This window comes from Dendropsophus ebraccatus, chromosome 1 (assembly GCF_027789765.1).
Source record: "Dendropsophus ebraccatus isolate aDenEbr1 chromosome 1, aDenEbr1.pat, whole genome shotgun sequence".
NCBI lineage: Eukaryota > Metazoa > Chordata > Amphibia > Anura > Hylidae > Dendropsophus > Dendropsophus ebraccatus.
In genome coordinates this window covers 162160834-162181962 of record NC_091454.1, presented here as the reverse complement: position 1 = coordinate 162181962, position 21129 = coordinate 162160834, and the positions used below count along the sequence as shown (strand labels likewise).

General features: G+C 45.0%; 1 protein-coding gene across 2 annotated transcripts in view; it reads right to left on the bottom strand.

The window, feature by feature from the left end:
• SLC12A1 (solute carrier family 12 member 1) overlaps positions 1–21129 on the bottom strand; it is a 111299-nt gene that overhangs the window by 74409 nt on the left and 15761 nt on the right. For both annotated transcript variants that reach the window (XM_069983067.1, XM_069983077.1), the window contains exons 3-4: positions 11554–11676; positions 10230–10305 (exon numbers count right to left, since the gene is read on the bottom strand). In XM_069983067.1, the coding sequence (XP_069839168.1) occupies positions 10230–10305; positions 11554–11676 (199 nt within the window). The remainder of the gene's footprint in view (positions 1–10229; positions 10306–11553; positions 11677–21129) is intronic.

Below are 21129 nucleotides of genomic sequence, written 5' to 3'. Positions count from 1 at the left end.
TGGACATAACATGTGGGTGTGGTCTCACCTCCATGCGATGTTCGGGATATGCACCCACCCCCTCCACTTCTTAAAAGGCTTACCTGCCAGACATGGAATGACAGGAAGGAAACCCCCTTTAATGCATACATTGTAATAAAAAAAGGCCGAAATTCCATAGTTTCTGATGATAATAATAGTTTCAATAATAATGGTTACAGCTATGTCCTAAAGAGTCATGGTCTGGGGGTTCATGTCCCTACTAATTGTTAAAGCCGTTTTCTATTATCACACAGACAGCAAGTGAGGAACAGAGGGAGGGGTCGCGGGAGGGGCTGCCTGGGTAATCCTTAGATCGTCTGAGCTGCCCATATAAGTCAGCGGTCTACTGCTGTCGCTCCTATTGCATGGAGCAACAAGTGGCACAGCATTGATGACATGATCCTGATTTTTCAGCATGTTGAAAGACCACGACCAGCCAACATTGTGCATGTCGGCTGATCGTGGTCATTTAACAGGCGCTCTTACACCAAACAATTATCATCCGGAGCGGCCATTAATCGGCCAAGTACAGATGATCATTTGGTAAAATAGTGACTTTAGAGTCAGCAGATCTCCATCTCACTGCAGGAGATGACCTCTATAGACTTACAAAGAGGCCCATCTCCTGCAGGGAGATGGAAAAGGTGGGGACGTGGGGAGTGAAGCACTTAGTTGATCGTTTCTCCCAGGCTTATCTAAAAATCAGTGGGAGTCTGAACACCCAGACCCCAACTGGGTGTCTAGGACATTTCAACAAGTGACAGTGTCCATTTAAAGGTCTATGGCATTAGGATATATGTGATTGACAGCCCTACTCTGTTGCTACTATTCCCCAGTCCTGTGGTAGAAGATCACTTCAGCCTGTCTTTGTTAAAATCTGTAAATGTCTGCGAAAATCCCTTTTTTTTTTTTACTGTGCTGCCAACAGTGTGCTGTACAACACGCTCTGTAACTACCTGTGAAGATGACATTTTACAGTGCCATTTACAGCAATCTGCCAGCAGTAGAATAGACACAGATAGCAGCAGCTTGCCAGCTACTATGGCTTATAGCTAATGAGGTTTAAAGTTGAGAGAAGGGATTTATAAGTGTTGGAGATATTTTCCTTAGTCCATTAAGGTCAATCAAAAGAGGGAAGAAGATGTCAATGATCCTAGCTGTCCATGGTTATTTCTATATTTGTTTAATTTTTACAAATATCCTTTTTTTCATGTTTCTATTATTATTATTATTATTATTATTATTTTTTATTATTATTATTATTATTATTATTATTATTATTATTATTATTATTATTATTATTATTAACAATAATAATAATAATAATAATAATAATAATAATAATAAAAAGGATATTTTCTGTAGTATAATATAAGTCTAAACTGGGTTCTGTCTAGCAGAGAACTATAATATTACTTATCATACTGCCTCGGCCATGTAAACATAATATTAAGCAATTCTATCAGCAATGTATACATGTTAAAGATTCAAAGCGCTTTTACAAAAAATAAACTTTCCCACAACTCCACAAGGGGAGAAGCTGCCAACACAGTCAAGTTGATATAAGATTGAAAATGCTAAAATTAAATTAAGGACCTTATGAGATGTTTACTACAAATCTAAGCTGATCTGAAGTGAAATCTAACAACTCCATCACAACATAGAAGATAAATAACTTCTGAGAGGAATATCCTTCTGGCTTTTCTCACACCTGGGAGCAAAGTAATACTTCTTAATGACCCAAATAAGTTACCAAACTGCCCTTAGAAAACTAATTGTGCATGAAAGCCCTAAGCAAAGAATTGGCAGGTTTCGAAACGCTCCCTTTTTATAGCAGGACAGAGACGTGGCTGTACCCCCGTGGCTATAAGGTTTCATTTGATATGCATCATAAAATCACCGAGCACTTATTTGTCAGGCACAACATATGCTAAAGTGCAGGCCAGAGAAAATGAGAATTTTTCAATTGGTAATATTTGTCTTTGGTAAGAAACAATCTTTCTATACATCCCAAATGACCCAATTCTATTTTACAGCTCCGGCATAAGCTGTTCTCATTAAGTGAATGATGAGCGCACAATTAAAAAGTGCCAGTGGGTAAGACTGTCCTTATGCCACAATCGGTGCACACTGGGCAATTAGCAGGATGTATGGGCAGGATCCTGCTTCTCATGATTAAGGTCACAACCCAGGTTTTTACATCACAGATTGAAAAATTAATTCCTTTTTTTATGGACAGAAGGCTCTTTGATTGAATTTCTCATGTGGCATTATGAACTTTTTTCATACTTTAACACAGGCTTGGCATACCCTGAATCTTTATCATTTTTAGGCTATACAGTACTGGCTGGTAGAGAGTTAGTGCCAAACAAATGACAATTATTCATTAAATGTCCAAAATCTAGTCCAAACATGCCATTAAATGCCATTAAAGTGACACTGTCACCCCCTCTTTGCATTCTGACTTCTCTACACAGGTGTAATGGGTAAATTTAGCAGTTTTTATATCTTATTTTATATCATACGTCATGGTGTTTGTTCCAGTAAAAAGTGATCTTTTATCATCTGCGGATTGGGATACCTGGGCGGGGCTTCACAGGCAAAGCGCCACTCAGCCCCGCTCCCAGCGCCACTTAGCACCACCCCCAGAGCAACTTAGCCCCACCCCCTTCGTCATTTCATCAGCACATAGGCCCCGCCCCGCATTGGCCATTGGAAGGGTCGGCTTAAAGGTCTAGGCCCCACCCCGACTAGATTGGCCTATGCCAATGGCCGCTGAGAGGCGGGGCCTATGTGCCGATGACGTGGCAGAGGGGGCTAAGTGGCACTGGGGGTGGGGCTTAGTGGCTCTTCGGTCGTGATGCCCTGCCCGGGTATCACGATCGGCAAATGATAAAAGATCACTTTTTACTGGAACAAGCACCATGACGTATGATATAAAATAAGTATGAAAACTGCAAAATTTACCCTTTACACCTGTGTAGAGATGTCATAATGCAAGAAGGGGGTGACAGTGTCACTTTAAGCTATTGGGACAAGGAGACACATGGTACCTATCATAAATCCCTCTGTGCTTTCAGGATGTAGAAAAGTGCTTTTATTCCATAGTATATAGAGGCTTTCCTGAGCTCTTGAAGTGTCACACGCTGTAACATCTCCTTACTCCCCCTCCCATACATGAACCTGCTAGTTGTCAATCATGGAAGGGGAAGAGAGGAGGCATTACAGCTTGCAGCTATTCAGGTGCTTGGAAAAGCCTCTTTGACTCATTGTAGCAGGGAATAAACTCATTTTCTATGTTCTGGAAACACAGCTGGATATATGAAAGGCGCCATGTGTCTCCTTGTCCTAACAGCTATCTAACAGTGTCAGCAGTTTGGAACATGAATTAAAGCTGACAGATTCTTTTTAGGTTCTTCCATGGCACAATGTGACCTGCCCAGGTTCAAGACAAATCGAAAGGGAATCTGCAAGCACAGTGGCAAATATGGCTGCAGCTTTAGGCTATGTCCACACGCTCTACAAACAATGGCCGTACTGCCATGAATGGCTGTTGTTTAACGCTACCTACAGCCAGAATTTATGAACATTAATTCTGACTGTAGGTAGCAATAAACAATGGCCATTCACGGTGGAACGGACGATATCTGTACAACGTGTGAACATAGCCTTACAAAGGCGAGATATTTGCATACAAATGGCACAAAAAATGTCTGAAATTTAAAGCTCAGCACGACGGCCTCTTTTATTAAGCAGGAAATCCCAGGTGCCACACAATTTCTTAAAGGGGTTTTCTAGGCAAAACATACTGATGAGATATCCACAGTCACTGATCGGCGGGGGTCACCCTGCACCCCGAGTGATTGGCCGAGTGGCCTGTCAATGCACAGACATAGTTCAGGAGCTTCAACTGCAATGTATTAACTGGGATTTTTGGTGATTTTTTTGTACATTTTTTCCTCGACATTTATTGATTCTATACTTTTTCCTCTATTTGATGAAGAAAAACATTTGACATTAATTAAAAGACTTTTGTTTGATTTATTTGAGGGATGTATCGTGAAGGCAGAGTGTTCGGCTGGTAGGTAAACATTTAGTGATTTATGTGTTTGCCATAAAGTAAAATTGTTGGGTCAACATCCTATAATAGTGAAGATTGCATAACTTTTGCCAAGTGTTCAATTTTGTAAGTCATAGTAGTTAATGAAAGTAGTTAGGTTGCTGGTCCCAATAGCAGTCAGTGCGGGCTATCCATTCAGATGTACCAGACCAGGGCCGTTTCTAGGACCGGGCGGGCTGAGCCACCGCACGGGGCGCTGACAGCTAAGGGGGCGCCCGACACCGCCCAGCTCCTGCCCTGACCAAGTAATTGGCGCCCCCTCCGCCTCCCCTACAGACCTCACTGATGATGTCCTGCAAGCTACCGGCGCCAGCCGCCTCTCCCCCTGCGCGGATCTCACTGCATCTCTGTGAGACAGATCCTCCAGCAGGCCAGTGATGACGTCATCGGGCCTGCTAGAGGATCCATGCGGCAGCTGACAGGCTGGAGAGCAGAGAGGAGAGGAGAGAAGGCAGGAAGACCGGGGCCAGGATTAGGTGAGTATATTGGATTGGTTTGTTTTGTTTTCTTGTGTTGAAGCAGTGCAGGAGGTCTCTTACTATGGGGCTAATGCAGGGTGTCCCCAATACTGTGCTCCTGTCCCCATATTCTATACTATACCCAGAGAGATATCACTGTGTTATCTGTGGTGTTACATAGGGCTGCAGGCCACATCTATTACATTATCTGTACTCAGAGGGATATCATTGTGTTATCTGTGGTGTTACATAGGACTGCAGGTGACAGCTACTACATTATCTGTACTCAGAGATATCACTGTGTTATCTGTGGTGTTACATAGGACTGCAGGTGACATCTACATTATCTGTACTCAGAGATATCACTGTGTTATCTGTGGTGTTACATAGGACTGCATGTGACATCTACTTTATTATCTGTACTCAGAGATATCACTGTGTTATCTGTGGTGTTACATAGGACTGCAGGCCACATCTACTACATTATCTGTACTCAAAGAGATATCACTGTGTTATCTGTGGTGTTACATGGGACTGCAGGTGACAGCTACTACATTATCTGTACTCAGAGATATCACTGTGTTATCTGTGGTGTTACATAGGACTGCAGGTGACATCTGCTACATTATCTGTACCCAGAGATATCACTGTGTTATCTGTGGTGTTACATATGACTGCAGGTCTCAGGGAGTTGAGCTCTGCTACATCTGCCACCCTGTAGTATATCTCTATCTCCTGATACTGTGGAGCGGCTTTGCACAGACGTGACCCAGGGCCGGGCTTTTGGGGGTAGTGTGTCTGTTGGAATGGTGGCCAAGTGGGGTAGTGTGTGTGTGTGTGTGGCTGGTCAGGTGGGATAGTGTGTGTAGGGGGGGTCAGGTGGGATAGTGTGTGTAGGGGAGATCAGGTGGGATAGTGTGTGTAGGGGGGGTCAGGTGGGATAGTGTGTGTAGGGGGGATCAGGTGAGATAGTAGGTGTAGGGGGGGGTCAGGTGGGATAGTGTTTGTAGGGGGTGGTTCAGGTGGGATAGTGTGTGTAGGGGGGTCAGGTGGGATAGTGTGTGTGTAGGGGGGTCAGGTGGTATAGTGTGTGTAGGGGGGTCAGGTGGGATAGTGTGTGAAGGGGGGTCAGGTGGGATAGTGTGTGTAGGGGGGGTCAGGTGGGATAGTGTGTGTAGGGGGGTCAGGTGGGATAGTATGTGTAGGGGGGGGTCAGGTGGGATAGTGTGTGTAGGGGGGGGGGGGTCAGGTGGGATAGTGTGTGTAGGGGGGTCAGGTGGGATAGTGTGTGTAGGGGGGTCAGGTGGGATAGTATGTGTAGGGGGGGGTCAGGTGGGATAGTGTGTGTAGGGGGGGGGGGTCAGGTGGGATAGTGTGTGTAGGGGGGGTCAAGTGGGATAGTGTGTGTAGGGGGGTCAGGTGGGATAGTGTGTGTAGGGGGGGTCAGGTGGGATAGTGTGTGTAGGGGGGGTCAGGTGGGATAGTGTGTGTAGGGGGGGTCAGGTGGGATAGTGTGTGTAGGGGGGTCAGGTGGGATAGTGTGTGTAGGGGCGGTCGGGTGGGATAGTGTGTGTAGGGGGGGTCGGGTGGGATAGTGTGTGTAGGGGGGGGTCGGGTGGGATAGTGTGTGTAGGGGGGGGTCGGGTGGGATAGTGTGTGTAGGGGGGGTCGGGTGGGATAGTGTGTGTAGGGGGGTCGGGTGGGATAGTGTGTGTAGGGGGGTCAGGTGGGATAGTGTGTGTAGGGGGGGTCAGGTGGGATAGTGTGTGTAGGGGGGGGTCAGGTGGGATAGTGTGTGTAGGGGGGGTCAGGTGGGATAGTGTGTGTAGGGGGGGTCGGGTGGGATAGTGTGTGTAGGGGGGGTCGGGTGGGATAGTGTGTGTAGAGGGGTCAGGTGGGATAGTGTGTGTAGGGGGGGTCAGGTGGGATAGTGTGTGTGTAGGGGGGGTCAGGTGGGATAGTGTGTGTAGGGGGGTCAGGTGGGATAGTGTGTGTAGGGGGGGTCGGGTGGGATAGTGTGTGTAGGCGGGGTCGGGTGTGATAGTGTGTGTAGGGGGGGGGGGGTCGGGTGGGATAGTGAGTGTAGGGGGGGGTCGGGTGGGATAGTGTGTGTAGGGGGGGGTCGGGGGGTATAGTGTGTGTAGGGGGGGTCGGGTGGGATAGTGTGTGTAGGGGGGGTCGGGTGGGATAGTGTGTGTAGGGGGGGTCGGGTGGGATAGTGTGTGTAGGGGGGGTCGGGTGGGATAGTGTGTGTAGGGGGGGTCGGGAGGGATAGTGTGTGTAGGGGAGTCAGGTGGGATAGTGTGTGTAGAGGGGTCAGATGGGATAGTGTGTGTAGGGGGGGTCAGGTTGGATAGTGTGTATAGGGGGGGTTAGGTGGGGGTAGTGTGCGCGTGTGGGGGGTAGGTTTATTGCAGGCAGAGGGGGGAACTTTATTAATATGGTGGGTACAGCAGGCACATTATTACTATATAGGCACAGGGCACAGCAGTGGAGGCATTGACCGAGGGGGGGGCTGCTTTTATCAATATTGCCCTGTTGTCAAAATGACCTAGAAACTGTCCTGTACCAGACTAAAAGGCCATCCCCATGTGTTAACCATAGAAGTGAAAATTTCACACTGCGCAGCACACGCTCAAATCTGAACTGATTATTTTCACCATGAAACATACATTATCCTATGTACACTCCCCTGTATAGTCCCAAAATAAACATCAATTTGAATATTTTTATATTTAATTTCTGCATTTGTTCTTTAACCCTCTGTGTTCTGTGATAGGTATGCTTAAAGGGCAAATACCTCAAAATGATGGCCTTTTTTTTAAATTACATTATTTATTGATTGAGCTATGTTTATGTTCACACACTTTGGAGGTTCATTGAACATTGCAGTACTGCAGTACTTCACAAATATGATGCAGTGCTACAATTAACCCCTTAAGGATGGAGCCTAAAATGACCTTAATGACTGCGACAATTTTCAGTTTAGCATTTTTGTTTTTTTCCTCCTCCCCTTCTGAGAGCCATAACTCTTTTATTGTTCAATCTGCAGGGCCATGTAAGGGCTTGCTTTTTTCAGGAAAAAGAGTACCTTGTAATGTCTTCTTTCAATCTACCATAACATATAGGATGGAACGCCCAAAATATTATTTATGAGGTGAACATTGGACAGTTACGCACGCTATGATATATAATATGTTTATTTATTTTATTATTTTTATGTGTTTTATTTATAAAATGGGAAAGGGGAGTGATTTTAACTTTTATTGGGGGAGGGGCAATATCATGTTTTTAAACACTATTTTTTATTTGACACTTTTTAAGTCTCCCTAGGGACTTTTTTATTTTACATTACTGTCACTGATCAATGCTATGCCATATTGATCAGTGTTATTCTCTTTCATGGACAACATAATGCTTGCATGTGTGACGTTATTATATTTTCTTTTGCAATAGTATTATGTGGCAGTGTACATGGTTATTTTTGTTATTTACACTAGTAGTGTCACACCATAGTATTGCAAAAAAAAAAAAGTATAATGATGTCACAGTAAAACCTTCCTATGGCAGATATATGCTATAGTGGTGCCCATTTAGCATAATGTTTTACATCAGGCCTTCATCTCCTTAGCTGTGTTAAGCTACAGTCTTAGGCTGGTTCACACGCTGTAAAAACAGCTGCCGCTGTCTGTGATGTTCACCTGGCCGATACTACAGTACCCATGTGCCTGCGCTTCAATTAACTATGAAACACAATGTAAAGTGCGGCCGGGAGCCGTACTTTACACTGTGAGCACAGGCTATTTGGTGCCGCCGCTGTTCACTGCCACCGCACAAAATAGATGTGAGTTTTTTGTGTGGCCGCATAGAACAACGATCTTAGTGTATACAGTGTGTATACACTGCGACCATTGTTCCATAAAAAGTAATGTTATTTCACATTACAATAAATTGGTCCGTTGTTGCAATCTGCAACAGCAGTCATTATTTATTGAAAATATAAAGTGTGAACAGGGCCTTATGGTGCGTTTACATAGAGAGATTTATCTGACAGATTATTGAAGCCAAAGCCAGGAACAGGCTATAAAAAGAGAACAGGGTAATAAAGGGAAGATTGAGATTTCTCCTCTTTTCAAATCCATTCCTGGCTTTAGCTTCAGAAATCTGTCAGATAAATCTCTCTGTGTAAATGACCCATTAGGCTATGTTCACACAATTTTTTTTTTAACGGCCGTTTATTAGCTTACTTTGGCAGCCATTGGTTCATTACTCAGGTTCAGGTTTAATGCTTGCTGCTTTTAACACCCTTCTGGATGTGGTAACTGAAAAGGTACATTGAATGTAGGTAAAAAAGGTTGAAGGATGGCCAGAAAATAAATCAATGTATGAACAACTTAAAATAATGTCCGCAAATTAATGTCATGAACATTAATTTGATGGCCGCTGCGAACAACGGCCGTTATTGTGTACATTGTGTGAACAGACACCCGCTGTTTGCATTGACTTCAGTGGGAATCGTAGAAAACAATGGCCGTTATTGTATACGTTGTGTGAACAAACGCCCTCTGTTTGCATTGACTTCAATGGGAATCATAAAAAATGACGGACGTTATTTTAAATAAAATTGACGGTCATTATTTTAGCAGAACAGACAGTGTGTAATCTAAGCAAAGGTGTTTAAAATACAACAGAAATGTTTCAATATGGTAAATGTTATTAGACCACTGTATTCACAGCTAATAGGTATTCTAGTGTAAAGAATTGTAGCTAGGTAGGGGTCCAACCACTGGTATTCTCAGCGTATAGGGAAATGAGGAACTGACGTCCCCCCTTTAGGTGATTAGTAGGGGAGATCATCACCACATTCTTTAGACCAGAATACCTCATAAGGCTATGTGCACACTACGTATAGAGACCAGCCGGGTCACGGAACGGCCGATCTCTGCCCGGATCATCCCGCCCGCATCAGAGTTTCCCCCTGCACACAGTAAAGCAAGCGGCCGGAGCCGCTCGCTTCACTGTGTGAACTGACAGGGTTTCCTACGGCCGTAATTCATTGAATTGCGGCCGCAGAAAACTGACATGTCAGTTATTTGCAGCCCCGTGTAGGAAATAAGACTATGTTCCCCTCCGCACAAAGTACGGCCGTTGTTGCAATCGGCAACAATGGCTGTACTTTTACGTAGTGTGAACATAGCCTAAGGGTGCGTTCACACGTACAGGATCTGCAGCAGATCTGCAGCAGATTTGATGGCGCAGATTTGAAGTTGCAGATTCAATGCAAGGTAATGGTGCGTTTACACAGGGAGATTTATCTGACAGATTTCTGAAGCCAAAGCCAGGAACAGACTATAAACAGGGGGCAGGTCATAAAGGAAAGACTGAGATTCCCTGTCTTTTTAAGTCCATTCCTGACTTTGGCTTCCAAAATTGGTCAGATAAATCTGCCTGTGTAAACGCACCATAACTCTGGGCCATCAAATCTGCTGTGGATCTGCTGCAGATTCAAATCTGTTCCATCAGATCTGCTGCAGATCCTGTATGTGTGAACACACACTTAAGTACACAATTTATCATCCTTTTAACATAAGAAGTAAGCCTCATCTCAGGTGGGAAATCTACACACTTACCGATTCCTGCTTGACCAACAATCCATGAAAGACGAATGAAAAGCATAACACCCCATATATTTAACATGCATCTGACCTATTGAAAAATGTAAGAGAATATTAGATAAATGTTAGGAAAATTGGTAAATCAATTACATTCACTCACTAATAGTTCACAGTTTTTAACCCCTTCATGACTAAAGATCATTGATGCCCTGATGTCCAGGTCACAATGAAACAGTATTCTCCTCCTCGCCATCTAAGAACCATAGCACTTTTATTTTTCCACCTACAGGGCTGGTTGGGGTGTCATTTTTTGCGCCATGATCTCTGGTTTCATATTGGTGTAAAAGAACATTTTTAAATGCTTTTTATTCATTTTTTTCTGATTTTTCTCTTTTCCTTTACACTGTTCACCGAGCGGGAATAACATTGTTATATTTTAATAGATCGGACAATTCCGCACACTACAATATATAACATTTGTATAATGGACAAATCACCGACTTGTGATAGTGACCGCTGGGTTGCATACTATTATAGGTTACAGATCCTGATCCATCCAGGAATGACCCTATGTGTATAATGGGAAAGGAGGTAATTTAATGCTCGGATTGCATATACTGATGAATTATTTGTCATAGAATGGCATTGACCAGTACTATCTGCGATCTGTGCATAGAGTCTGCCTGAGAACAGACTATGCACAGATCACTGATACGACAAGACAGAGGTAAGTGTTTTACCCCCACCTGTTGGTACAAGTGATCAGAACCCCCTCAGCCATGCTTATCCTGTCACTGACTTCCTTAAAAGACGTGATCGCTATGCATTGCAATGTTTAAGGGTTAATGACAGGAAGCTGCATGAACACGGCTGTCTATCATTATCTCCGGCTCCATTAAAATGGCCCTGCACACATTACAACCCCTTCACAGTCAGGAATGTTTATGTACGTTCCTGCTGCGAGGGGCATCGGCAGCAGGAACGTATATAGTCATATGACTGACGTGATTTTATCGTGAAAAGGCATAAAACATGGTGATGTCTGTGACATCTCCAACCCCACTCTCCGGCCACTGCTGTCTCTTTAGGCTGCAAATCATTCTAGAAGGCGGCATTGCCCTGATGATACATCGGTCGAAGAGCAAGGTGGGAGCTGACAGTGTCACAGACCTGCCAATGTGACACTGTCAGCCCAGAATAAAGAACGTTTTTTAACAATACACTGGATCACACAGCAGCACTGAATGTGTGTATGCACTGTGTGATGGGCAACAGGAAACTGGCTGTTCAGATACATAAATATATATGCTGTCAGTTTCCCTTTAAGCTGACAACTCACCAGAACGCCTTTAATCCATCCAAATTTTACGAATCCTCCCTTTTGTGGTTCTTCTTCATTTTGATCTTCTTCCCCGAAAGCACCTTCTCCATTGGAAACTGAGCCAGGGCTCACTGCAACATCCTATTCAATTAAGACAAAAAATCATTTTGGTAAGCATGCCGCATTAAATAATACTATCATTCTATTGTAGTCCCAACTAGTAAAAGTTATAGTTAGGCCGCATTCACACGTTCCGGACAGTACAGAAAGTCACGGCTTAATGTGTCCATTAATTACATGAATGCCTTCTCTCTAGAAGCGCTCAGGTGGCCTGGGATACACAGGACTTCCTGTTTTTGAGAAAAAGAGTTAGAAAACAGGAAGTGCCGTGTTCTCCATGATAACTAAAAAGAAAAAATAATGAATGAATGAATTGCAAACTTGCTGTATATCTACTTTGGGTTTATATTTTGAAAGTTATAATGACCGATACACTTTAAAGTGACTGCCTACCCAAACCGCTTGTACCGTCAGATAGCTGCTTTTAATCCAAGATCTGTCCTGGGGTCCATTCGGCAGGTGATGCAGTTATTGTCCTAAAAACAACTTTTAAACTTGCAGCCCTGTGCCAAACTGGCGTGGCCTAGAGTGACTATGCATTAGGCTGGCATAACCTCTCTGTCCCTCCTCCCCGCCCTCTTCATCATTAGTAATGCTTCAGGCAGATTGTCTCCTAATCCTCATCTGTGTGAACACAGCACATGGGCTGGATCGTTAAGGCATCTGTGCTGTGTTCTCTGCAGAGGAATAGGAAAAATCCTGCCAGTGGCATTCCTAATGATGAAGAGGGTGGGGAAGAGGGATGGAGGGGTGGTGCAAGGTTAGGGCACAGATACTCTAGGCCAGGGTTTCTCAACCTGCGGTACGCGTACCCCAGGGGGTACGCGCCGCAGGTTGAGGGGGTACGCGGGAAAGGGGGGGAAAATAAACTTTTTGATTTATTGCCGGGACACTGCTATCACCCAGCAGTGTCCCGGCACCTATCCCCACAGCCGCTCTGACCTTCCTCCTTCCAGCAGCAGCAGCAGCTCACCCGCGGTACCGGCATACTGTGTGTGTGGGTGACGCTGCTGGGGGAAGGAGAGAGGTCAAGGCCGTTCCTATGATTCGGTGACCAGCGCTGCCAGTGACACCCCCGGACCCCGCTCAGACACGATAGTACCCTGACTTCCCTTTCCTCTCGACCCGCACTCTGATGATAGCGGCAGCCCGCCCTCCCCCTGGCTCAGCATCGATTGATCCAGGGATGGAGAGCGCGGGTGCTATGCGCCCTCAGTGTCAGGGGCTCAAGCACCGCAAAGCACCTCCATCTCTCTCTATCCCGGGACCCGATGCTGAGCCAGGGGGAGGACGGGCTGCCGCTATCATCAGAGTGCGGGCCGGGAGGGAAGGGAAGTCAGGGTACTATCGTGTCTGAGCGCCTCCAACACAAAATTTAACCCCCTCTCTGTTCCTCCTCTCTGCCCCCTTCTCCTCCTCTCTCCCCCCTTCTCCTCTTCTCTCCCCCCTTCACCTCCTCTTTCCCCCTCTCTCTCACCCCTTCTCCTCCTCTCTCCCACCATCATCTCCTCTTTCCCCCTTTCACCTCCTCTTTCCCCCTCTCTCTCACCCCTTCTCCTCCTCTCTCCCACCATCACCTCTTTTCTCCACCTCTCTCACACCATCACCTCCTCTCTCCGCCTTTCACCTCCTCTCTTCCCCTTCACCTCCTCTCTCCCTCTTCTCCTCCTCTCTATCCCCCCTACACCTCCTCTCCCCCCCTTCTCCTCCTCCTCTCTCCCCCCTTCAGCTCCTCTCTCCTCCCTTCACCTCCACTCTCCTTCAGACCTCACTCTGCAGTGCCTTGGCTCACTCTGATTCTCCTGGCTCTGGGGTTGAAGAAGAGAGAGTTTTAGGATTAGGTGAGCATAAAGTTTGTTTTGTTTGTTTTGGGGCATGGGGGGGGGGGCATTATTATGTGACAGGGCAGGGGACATTTACTATGGGGCAGTAGGGAGGGCTGGCATTATTACTATGAGGGCAGGGGGCATTATTACTATAGGGGCACACCAAGGCATTATTACTATATGGAGGGCACAGGAGAGGGGCATAAATACTATGTGGGCACAGCAGGGAGGTATTATATTATTATATGGAGGAACAGCAGGGGACATTATTACTATATGGAGGGCACAGCAGGAGACATTATTACTATATTGGGGTACAGCAGGGGAACCTAGTATACAGGGGCAACCCACATATCTATTCACTTTACTACACATGACACCATGACTACTGTATAGGATCCTATAGGTGGGAAAATGGAAGGAAGTTGCTGGAAATGTGCGAAGCCTAAGATGTTTGTCTGGCAGGTTGTGAAGAACTGTAGCTGCAAGAAATCATCATGGGGGCCATGGCTGGGCGGAGAGGAAAAGTGACACCTCAGATCAAAAAAGATGTCACCTGTGAGTCACTGAATGATGTTTTTTTTTCTTTTTTTTTTTGTATTTCGTAGAACATTATTTGGTAGCAGTGCTCCGAGACAAATTTTTTTTCCAAGGGGTGACCCCTCACAGACCTCTCTCAGTGCAGCCTTAATAGATAGCAACATTAAATCAACCATCAAAACAACTGGCTACATGGGGAGGTATCTGGCTACATGGAGAAGAGGTTGCTGACTACATGGGGGGAGGTATCTGACTGACTACATGGGGGGAGGTATCTGACTACATGGGGGGAGGTATCTGACTACATGGGGGGAGGTATCTGACTACATGGAGAAGAGGTATCTGGCTACATGAGGAGGTATCTGACTACATGGAGAAGAGGTTGCTGACTACATGGGGGGAGGTATCTGACTGACTACATGGGGGGAGGTATCTGACTACATGGGGGGAGGTATCTGACTACATGGGGGGAGGTATCTGGCTACATGGGGAGGTATCTGACTACATGGAGAAGAGGTATCTGGCTACATGAGGAGGTATCTGACTACATGGAGAAGAGGTATCTGACTACATGGGGGAGGTATCTGACTACATGGGGGGAGGTATCTGGCTACATGGGGAGGTATCTGACTACATGAAGAAGAGGTATCTGACTACATGGGGGGAGGTATCTGACTACATGGGGGGAGGTATCTGACTACATGGGGGGAGGTATCTGACTACATGGGGGGAGGTGTCTGACTACATGGAGGAAGGTATCTGACTACATGGAGGGAGGTATCTGACTACATGGGGGAAGGTATCTGACTACATGGGGGGAGGTATCTGACTACATGAAGAGGTATCTGACTACATGGAAGGAGGTATCTGACTACATGAAGAAGAGGTATCTGACTACATGGAGGGAGGTATCTGACTACATGGGGGAGGTATCTGGCTACATGGGGGAGGTATCTGGCTACATGGGGGAGGTATCTGGCTACATGGGGGGAGGTATCTGGCTACATGGGGGGAGGTATCTGGCTACATGGAGGGAGGTATCTGACTACATGGGGGGAGGTATCTGACTACATGGGGGAGGTATCTGACTACATGGGGGAGGTATCTGACTACATGGGGGAGGTATCTGACTACATGGGGGAGGTAGCTGACTACATGGGGGAGGTATCTGGCTACATGGGGGAGGTATCTGGCTACATGGGGGAGGTATCTGGCTACATGGAGGGAGGTATCTGACTACATGGGGGGAGGTATCTGACTACATGAGGCAAGGTATCTGACTACATGGAGGGAGGTAGCTGACTACATGGGGGGAGGTAGCTGACTACATGGAGGTAGGTATCTGACTACATGGGGGGAGGTATCTGACTACATGGAGGGAGGTATCTGACTACATGGGGGGAGGTATCTGACTACATGGGGGGAGGTAGCTGACTACATGGGGGGAGGTATCTGACTACATGGGGGGAGGTATCTGGCTACATGGGGGAGGTATCTGGCTACATGGGGGGAGGTATCTGACTACATGGGGGAGGTATCTGACTACATGGGGGAGGTATCTGGCTACATGGGGGAGGTATCTGGCTACATGGGGGAGGTATCTGGCTACATGGGGGAGGTATCTGGCTACATGGGGGAGGTATCTGGCTACATGGGGAGGTATCTGACTACATGGGGGGAGGTATCTGGCTACATGGGGAAGGTATCTGGCTACATGGGGGAGGTATCTGGCTACATGGAGGAGGTATCTGGCTACATGGGGGAGGTAGCTGACTACATGGGGGAGGTATCTGGCTACATGGGGGAGGTATCTGGCTACATTGGGAAGGTATCTGGCTATATGGGGGAGGTAGCTGACTACATGGGGGAGGTATCTGGCTACATGGGGGGAGGAATCTGGCTACATAGATGGAGGTGTCTTGATAACATAGGGAGGTATCTGGCTGCAAGGGGGAGGGTATCTTGCTACATGGAGGAAGGTATCTGGCTTTGCTGGGGTTGTTATTTGGCTGCAGGGGGACATATCCAGCTCCATGGGACACATATGGCTAGGGGCACATCTGGTTCCATGGGACATACTGGGCTACAAGAGGGATACCTAGCAAAAAGGGGCATATCTGGCTCCAGGGGCAGGCATACCTAGCTGAAAGGGGCATATCATTACCTGTCCAAGCTTCTAACTGCTTCCCTGGCTCCTGACTCACTGACTGCCCACTGCAGCCACCGATTGACTAGGTGGGCTGTCAGTGACCTGCGACACTGAGAAGCAGATGGGAGCGTTGACAGGTAAGTATGATCTGTAAGGCCAGGCAGCTAATAAGTTAAATAGGCACTGGCTATATTCAGGTAGCGATAACAGTACAGAGTATCGCAGCGGATTTTGCTGCAAAACATACGCATGAATCTACCCTAGGGCAAAGATTATAATCCATCGTATCTCTGGGGGTACTTGGCTGGAGCACCCTGTCACATGGGAGTACTTGGCTTGAAAAGGTTGTGAAACACTGCTCTAGGCCACGGCAGCTTGACACAGGGCTGCAGTTTTAAAAGTTGTTTTTTAGGACAATAACTGCATCACCTGCCGAACGGACCCCAGGACAGATCTTGGATTAAAAGCAGCTATGCGAAGGAACAAGCCATTTGGAGGGGAAAGGTTGTGGGTACAGAGTCACTTTAAGCCTGGACAGCCCCTTTAAAACAAAACCGCTTTGGTAGACACATTTTGACACAATTTTCCCCTTTAGTTACATTATTCTTCAGTTTCTCTATTATTGTGATTGGTTATGCCCTATTATGTTGATGTCAGTATTATTATTATTATTATTATTATTAGTAGTAGTAGTAGTAGTAGTAGTAGTAGTAGTAGTAGTAGTAGTAGTAGTAGTAGTAGTAATCTAAGAATATCTTTGTGGAAAATTTCAAACTCTTTGTTGCACTGCAAATCCATTAGCAGGGTTTCTGTAATTCAGAATACTAATATTCCTTTCTATGGAACTATTATAGAATACTATTGATTTTTATGAAGCTCTTTCACATGATCCAACTATAATTAAGTGTATGAATGGTGCACCACAAGATACTCTTTTATTCACTCACTTTATATGAGGTGTGTTCGGCATCTGTATAGGAAATAACATTTGCTATGTATTTATCATGTCATCTGTTGCTATCTTATTTCGATTATTGCTCTTGTTTCATGTGACGATTCAAGTGATTTTATAATTCAGAGAACTGCTTTGCCTGGAGTTCAATTCTCTTTACCACATTAAGGCGATAATATGAAATCTATTTAGGTCAATGCCTTTTTGGCCACATACATTTAGAAAAAAACACCACTCTCTCTTCTATCTATCTATCTATCTATCTATTTATCTATCTATCTATCTATCTATCTATCTATCTATCTATCTATCATTCTCTATGCCGGGGGGGTCAGAGAGCACTTCATGCATTGGATCGTCAGCTGTATATGGGCCCTATATAAAAGTCACACTTACCAATAGAAGTTGTGTTAAAGGAGAAGTCCGGCGAAAATTATTTTTTTAAATGTTATTACTGATGGAAAGTTATACAATTTTCTAATGTACATTAATTATGGGAAATGCTCCTATACTGCTATTTCCCTTAATTTAGTGTACCAGGAAGTGTTAGAATTCTCTCAGAAGCAGTGACGTCACGACGAAAGGTGTAATTCCTATGGAGTGTCCAGCAGGGGGCGCACTATATATAGAAGTCAATGAGTACCATTGACTTCTATATATAGTGCGCCCCTGCTGGACACTCCATTGGAATTACAATGGATGTGTATGTAATGTAATATACAGTGTTTTTGATTGAATACATTTATGAAATACATTGGGGTGCAAGTGTCCTTGCTCCCCAAAGTATTCCATGAATGTAAGCAATCAGTACATCACAGTAAGCCCGCCGCCCGCCGCTACCGCCGCTGTGGACTACTCTCAACTACTACTCTCCCCACCTGCTCATAGCATGTGCAGGTGATGGGAGAGTAGTAGCCGGGTTATATGGCTGAGATCGCCGCCGCGATGCCGCGCAGGGGGAGCCGCTCATCACTGCAGCTATCATCCCCCTCCGCTCCCCCCTCCTGCTGCTTCCTTACTCTATGTGATAGCTGACTCCCCGCCTGGCCGCCGCTCTCCGTTCACACGTGCCGGCGGCCGGGCAGGAAGTCAGCTATCACATAGAGTAAGGAAGCAGCAGGATGGGGGAGCGGAGGGGGATGATAGCTGCAGTGATGAGCGGCTCCCCTGTGCGGCATCGCGGCGGCGATCTCAGCCATATAACCCGGCTACTACTCTCCCATCACCTGCACATGCTATGAGCAGGTGGGGAGAGTAGTAGTTGAGAGTAGTCCACAGCGGCGGCAGGAGCGGTAGCGGCGGGCGGCGGGCTTACTGTGATGTACTGATTGCTTACATTCATGGAACACTTTGGGGAGCAAGGACACTTGCTCCCCAAAGTATTTCATAAATGTATTCAATCAAAAACACTGTATATTACATTACATACACATCCATTGTAATTCCAATGGAGTGTCCAGCAGGGGTGCACTATATATAGAAGTCAATGGTACTCATTGACTTCTATATATAGTGCGCCCCCTGCTGGACACTCCATAGGAATTACACCTTTCGTCGTGACGTCACTGCTTCTGAGAGAATTCTAACACTTCCTGGTACACTAAATTAAGGGAAATAGCAGTATAGGAGCATTTCCCATAATTAATGTACATTAGAAAATTGTATAACTTTCCATCAGTAATAACATATAAAAAAATAATTTTCGCCGGACTTCTCCTTTAAGGTCACAATTCCCCTAAAGGCATATAATGTGACAGGTAGCTGCCTTGCTATCCATCCAGTTCATCCATAACTGGAAACTGGTAAATAGGATAAAGGAAAAAAAAGCGAAAGGCGGGAGGCGGCGCCTCGTGTGATACCGTAGGTACCAGTGGGTAAATGGAAAGGTAGATGGAGGCTCACCTTAAAGCCCCTTGGGCTTGTTGCATATCACCCCTTTGTGGGGTACTGTGTCCTGTTTTAACTTGGCATCTGCGTTCAGGGCTGCAGCTAGCTGGGAGAGACAGACCGGGATGCTCCCAAAGGGGCCCGTAGAAGTGCAGGCAAATTGCGGAAAAAAGCGTCAAACTCCTAGATGCCAGCGCTGCCTCAGAGGAATCACAGGAACGATGATGGTAATATTTAATAGGTTTATTTAGAATACGCACACACTCTGTGCGTATTCTAAATAAACCTTTTAAATGTTACCATCATTGTTCCTGTGATTCCTCTGAGGCAGCGCTGGCATCTAGGAGTTTGATGCTTTTTTCCGCTATCTGCCTGGGAACTGGTAAGAGATGGATCATTCAATGAAAGAATAATAGAATAGAATTGATTAATTATTGAGAAAGAGTTTGGTATGGACTTGAAAGGCATTGTTTTAATGCTTCTATTAGGGTTTGCATTGTTTGAGTACATATTGTTCACCCATATGAGGGTACAGCGCCAATACACAGTAGTACAACTTTTCCTGATGTTGATGTAGCTATTATTTTAATTAGCCTACAGTAAATAATTTTAAATACTATGGGATGTACAGCATTCCTAAATATAGATGAAGCAAACTTTAACTTGACCTTTTTCTAATGTGTAACATTTCTCTCCGTGTCCTGGCATATGTGCTATCTTAGTAAGCCACCATATCCGCACATACTATCCAAGCAATACTTCTAGTACCGAATAGATTCGCATGGGCCACAATTAAGATGCATTAGTGTTACTTACAATCTTTAATCTATCTGGAGCCGGAGGAAGCCTTCTCTCACACAGCACTATTGTTGTATGTCTCCGCTATATGTTGGCAACCCATCAACATAGGATGCAGCACACAGCAGCAGGTCCATTCACTCTAATGGCCTGAACATAGTCAGCTATTGACTATACTTGGGCCACTTGCAGTTGGTATACATTTATCTTTCTCTACTCCACAGCGTGGAGTACAGCAAAATAATGTAATTTTTTGATAGAACGCCAATAAATAGCTGTATAGCCATGATGCATTGTGTACTGAGACTAATATGTTATATGAATGGACGTGTCTCATTTTTCCTACAGATTGAATGAGAAAATAACTCTGTATTTCTTAGTAAAAAACTGGAGACTCAGAGAGGCACAGTATATGAGGCTATAGGATAGTAACAAAGTTGCTCTCTCTATATAATGTATAACATGGGTGCCTATAGTATACATTACTAATATACTATTGTTGATTTACTAATATTATACTACATAAATTATATATCAAACTATTTATTACATATGGTGCAACCATCACTGTGGATAGCAATGTTATTTTGCAGTGGCGCGGTTCTGGGTTCAATTCCCACCAAGAACAATATCTGCATAAAGATTGTATGTTCTCTTCATGTTTATATGGGTTTCTTATGGGTACTCCTTTCCTCCCACACTCCAAAAACATACTTACTGGCCATAGTATGTGGGATTGAGATGTGGTATTCAGATTGTGAGCCCTACTGAGAACTGGGACTGTGAATGACAATCTCTGTACAACACTCTAGAATATGTTGGTGCTACATAGGCAACATGAGTAAATAATAATGTTGCACAATAAGGTACAAAAAAGATAAGTATTAACACAAGTCCAGGACTGTTGGTGAAGCTGCTGCAATAACAGCAGCAAGCTACAGCAGGAAAGAACATGCCAATATGAGCGTACAATATGAAGGGTTATATATTATATAGGATAGGATGGACCCAGGTTACTCTAATAAAATGTAGAAGAGATGGAAAAAGGGATTGAAGTGAATTATTCCCACACAGAGCTATGAAATACTTGATAGAGTATACACTGTTTTGATAGCATTATGCTTCATTTCACCGAGAAGATAAAAACAGCAAAAAAAAAATCTTTTCTCTGCAGAATATAAACTAAGTTGGAATAAATGAAAAGACACAACATCAGCAAAACAGAAGGTAGAAGCAATTCTGCAAAGGGGCAAAAGATTATCTCTCTATTTGGAATTTTGATGCAGATCATATGAAGTCACAGGTTTATGAATAGCATATAT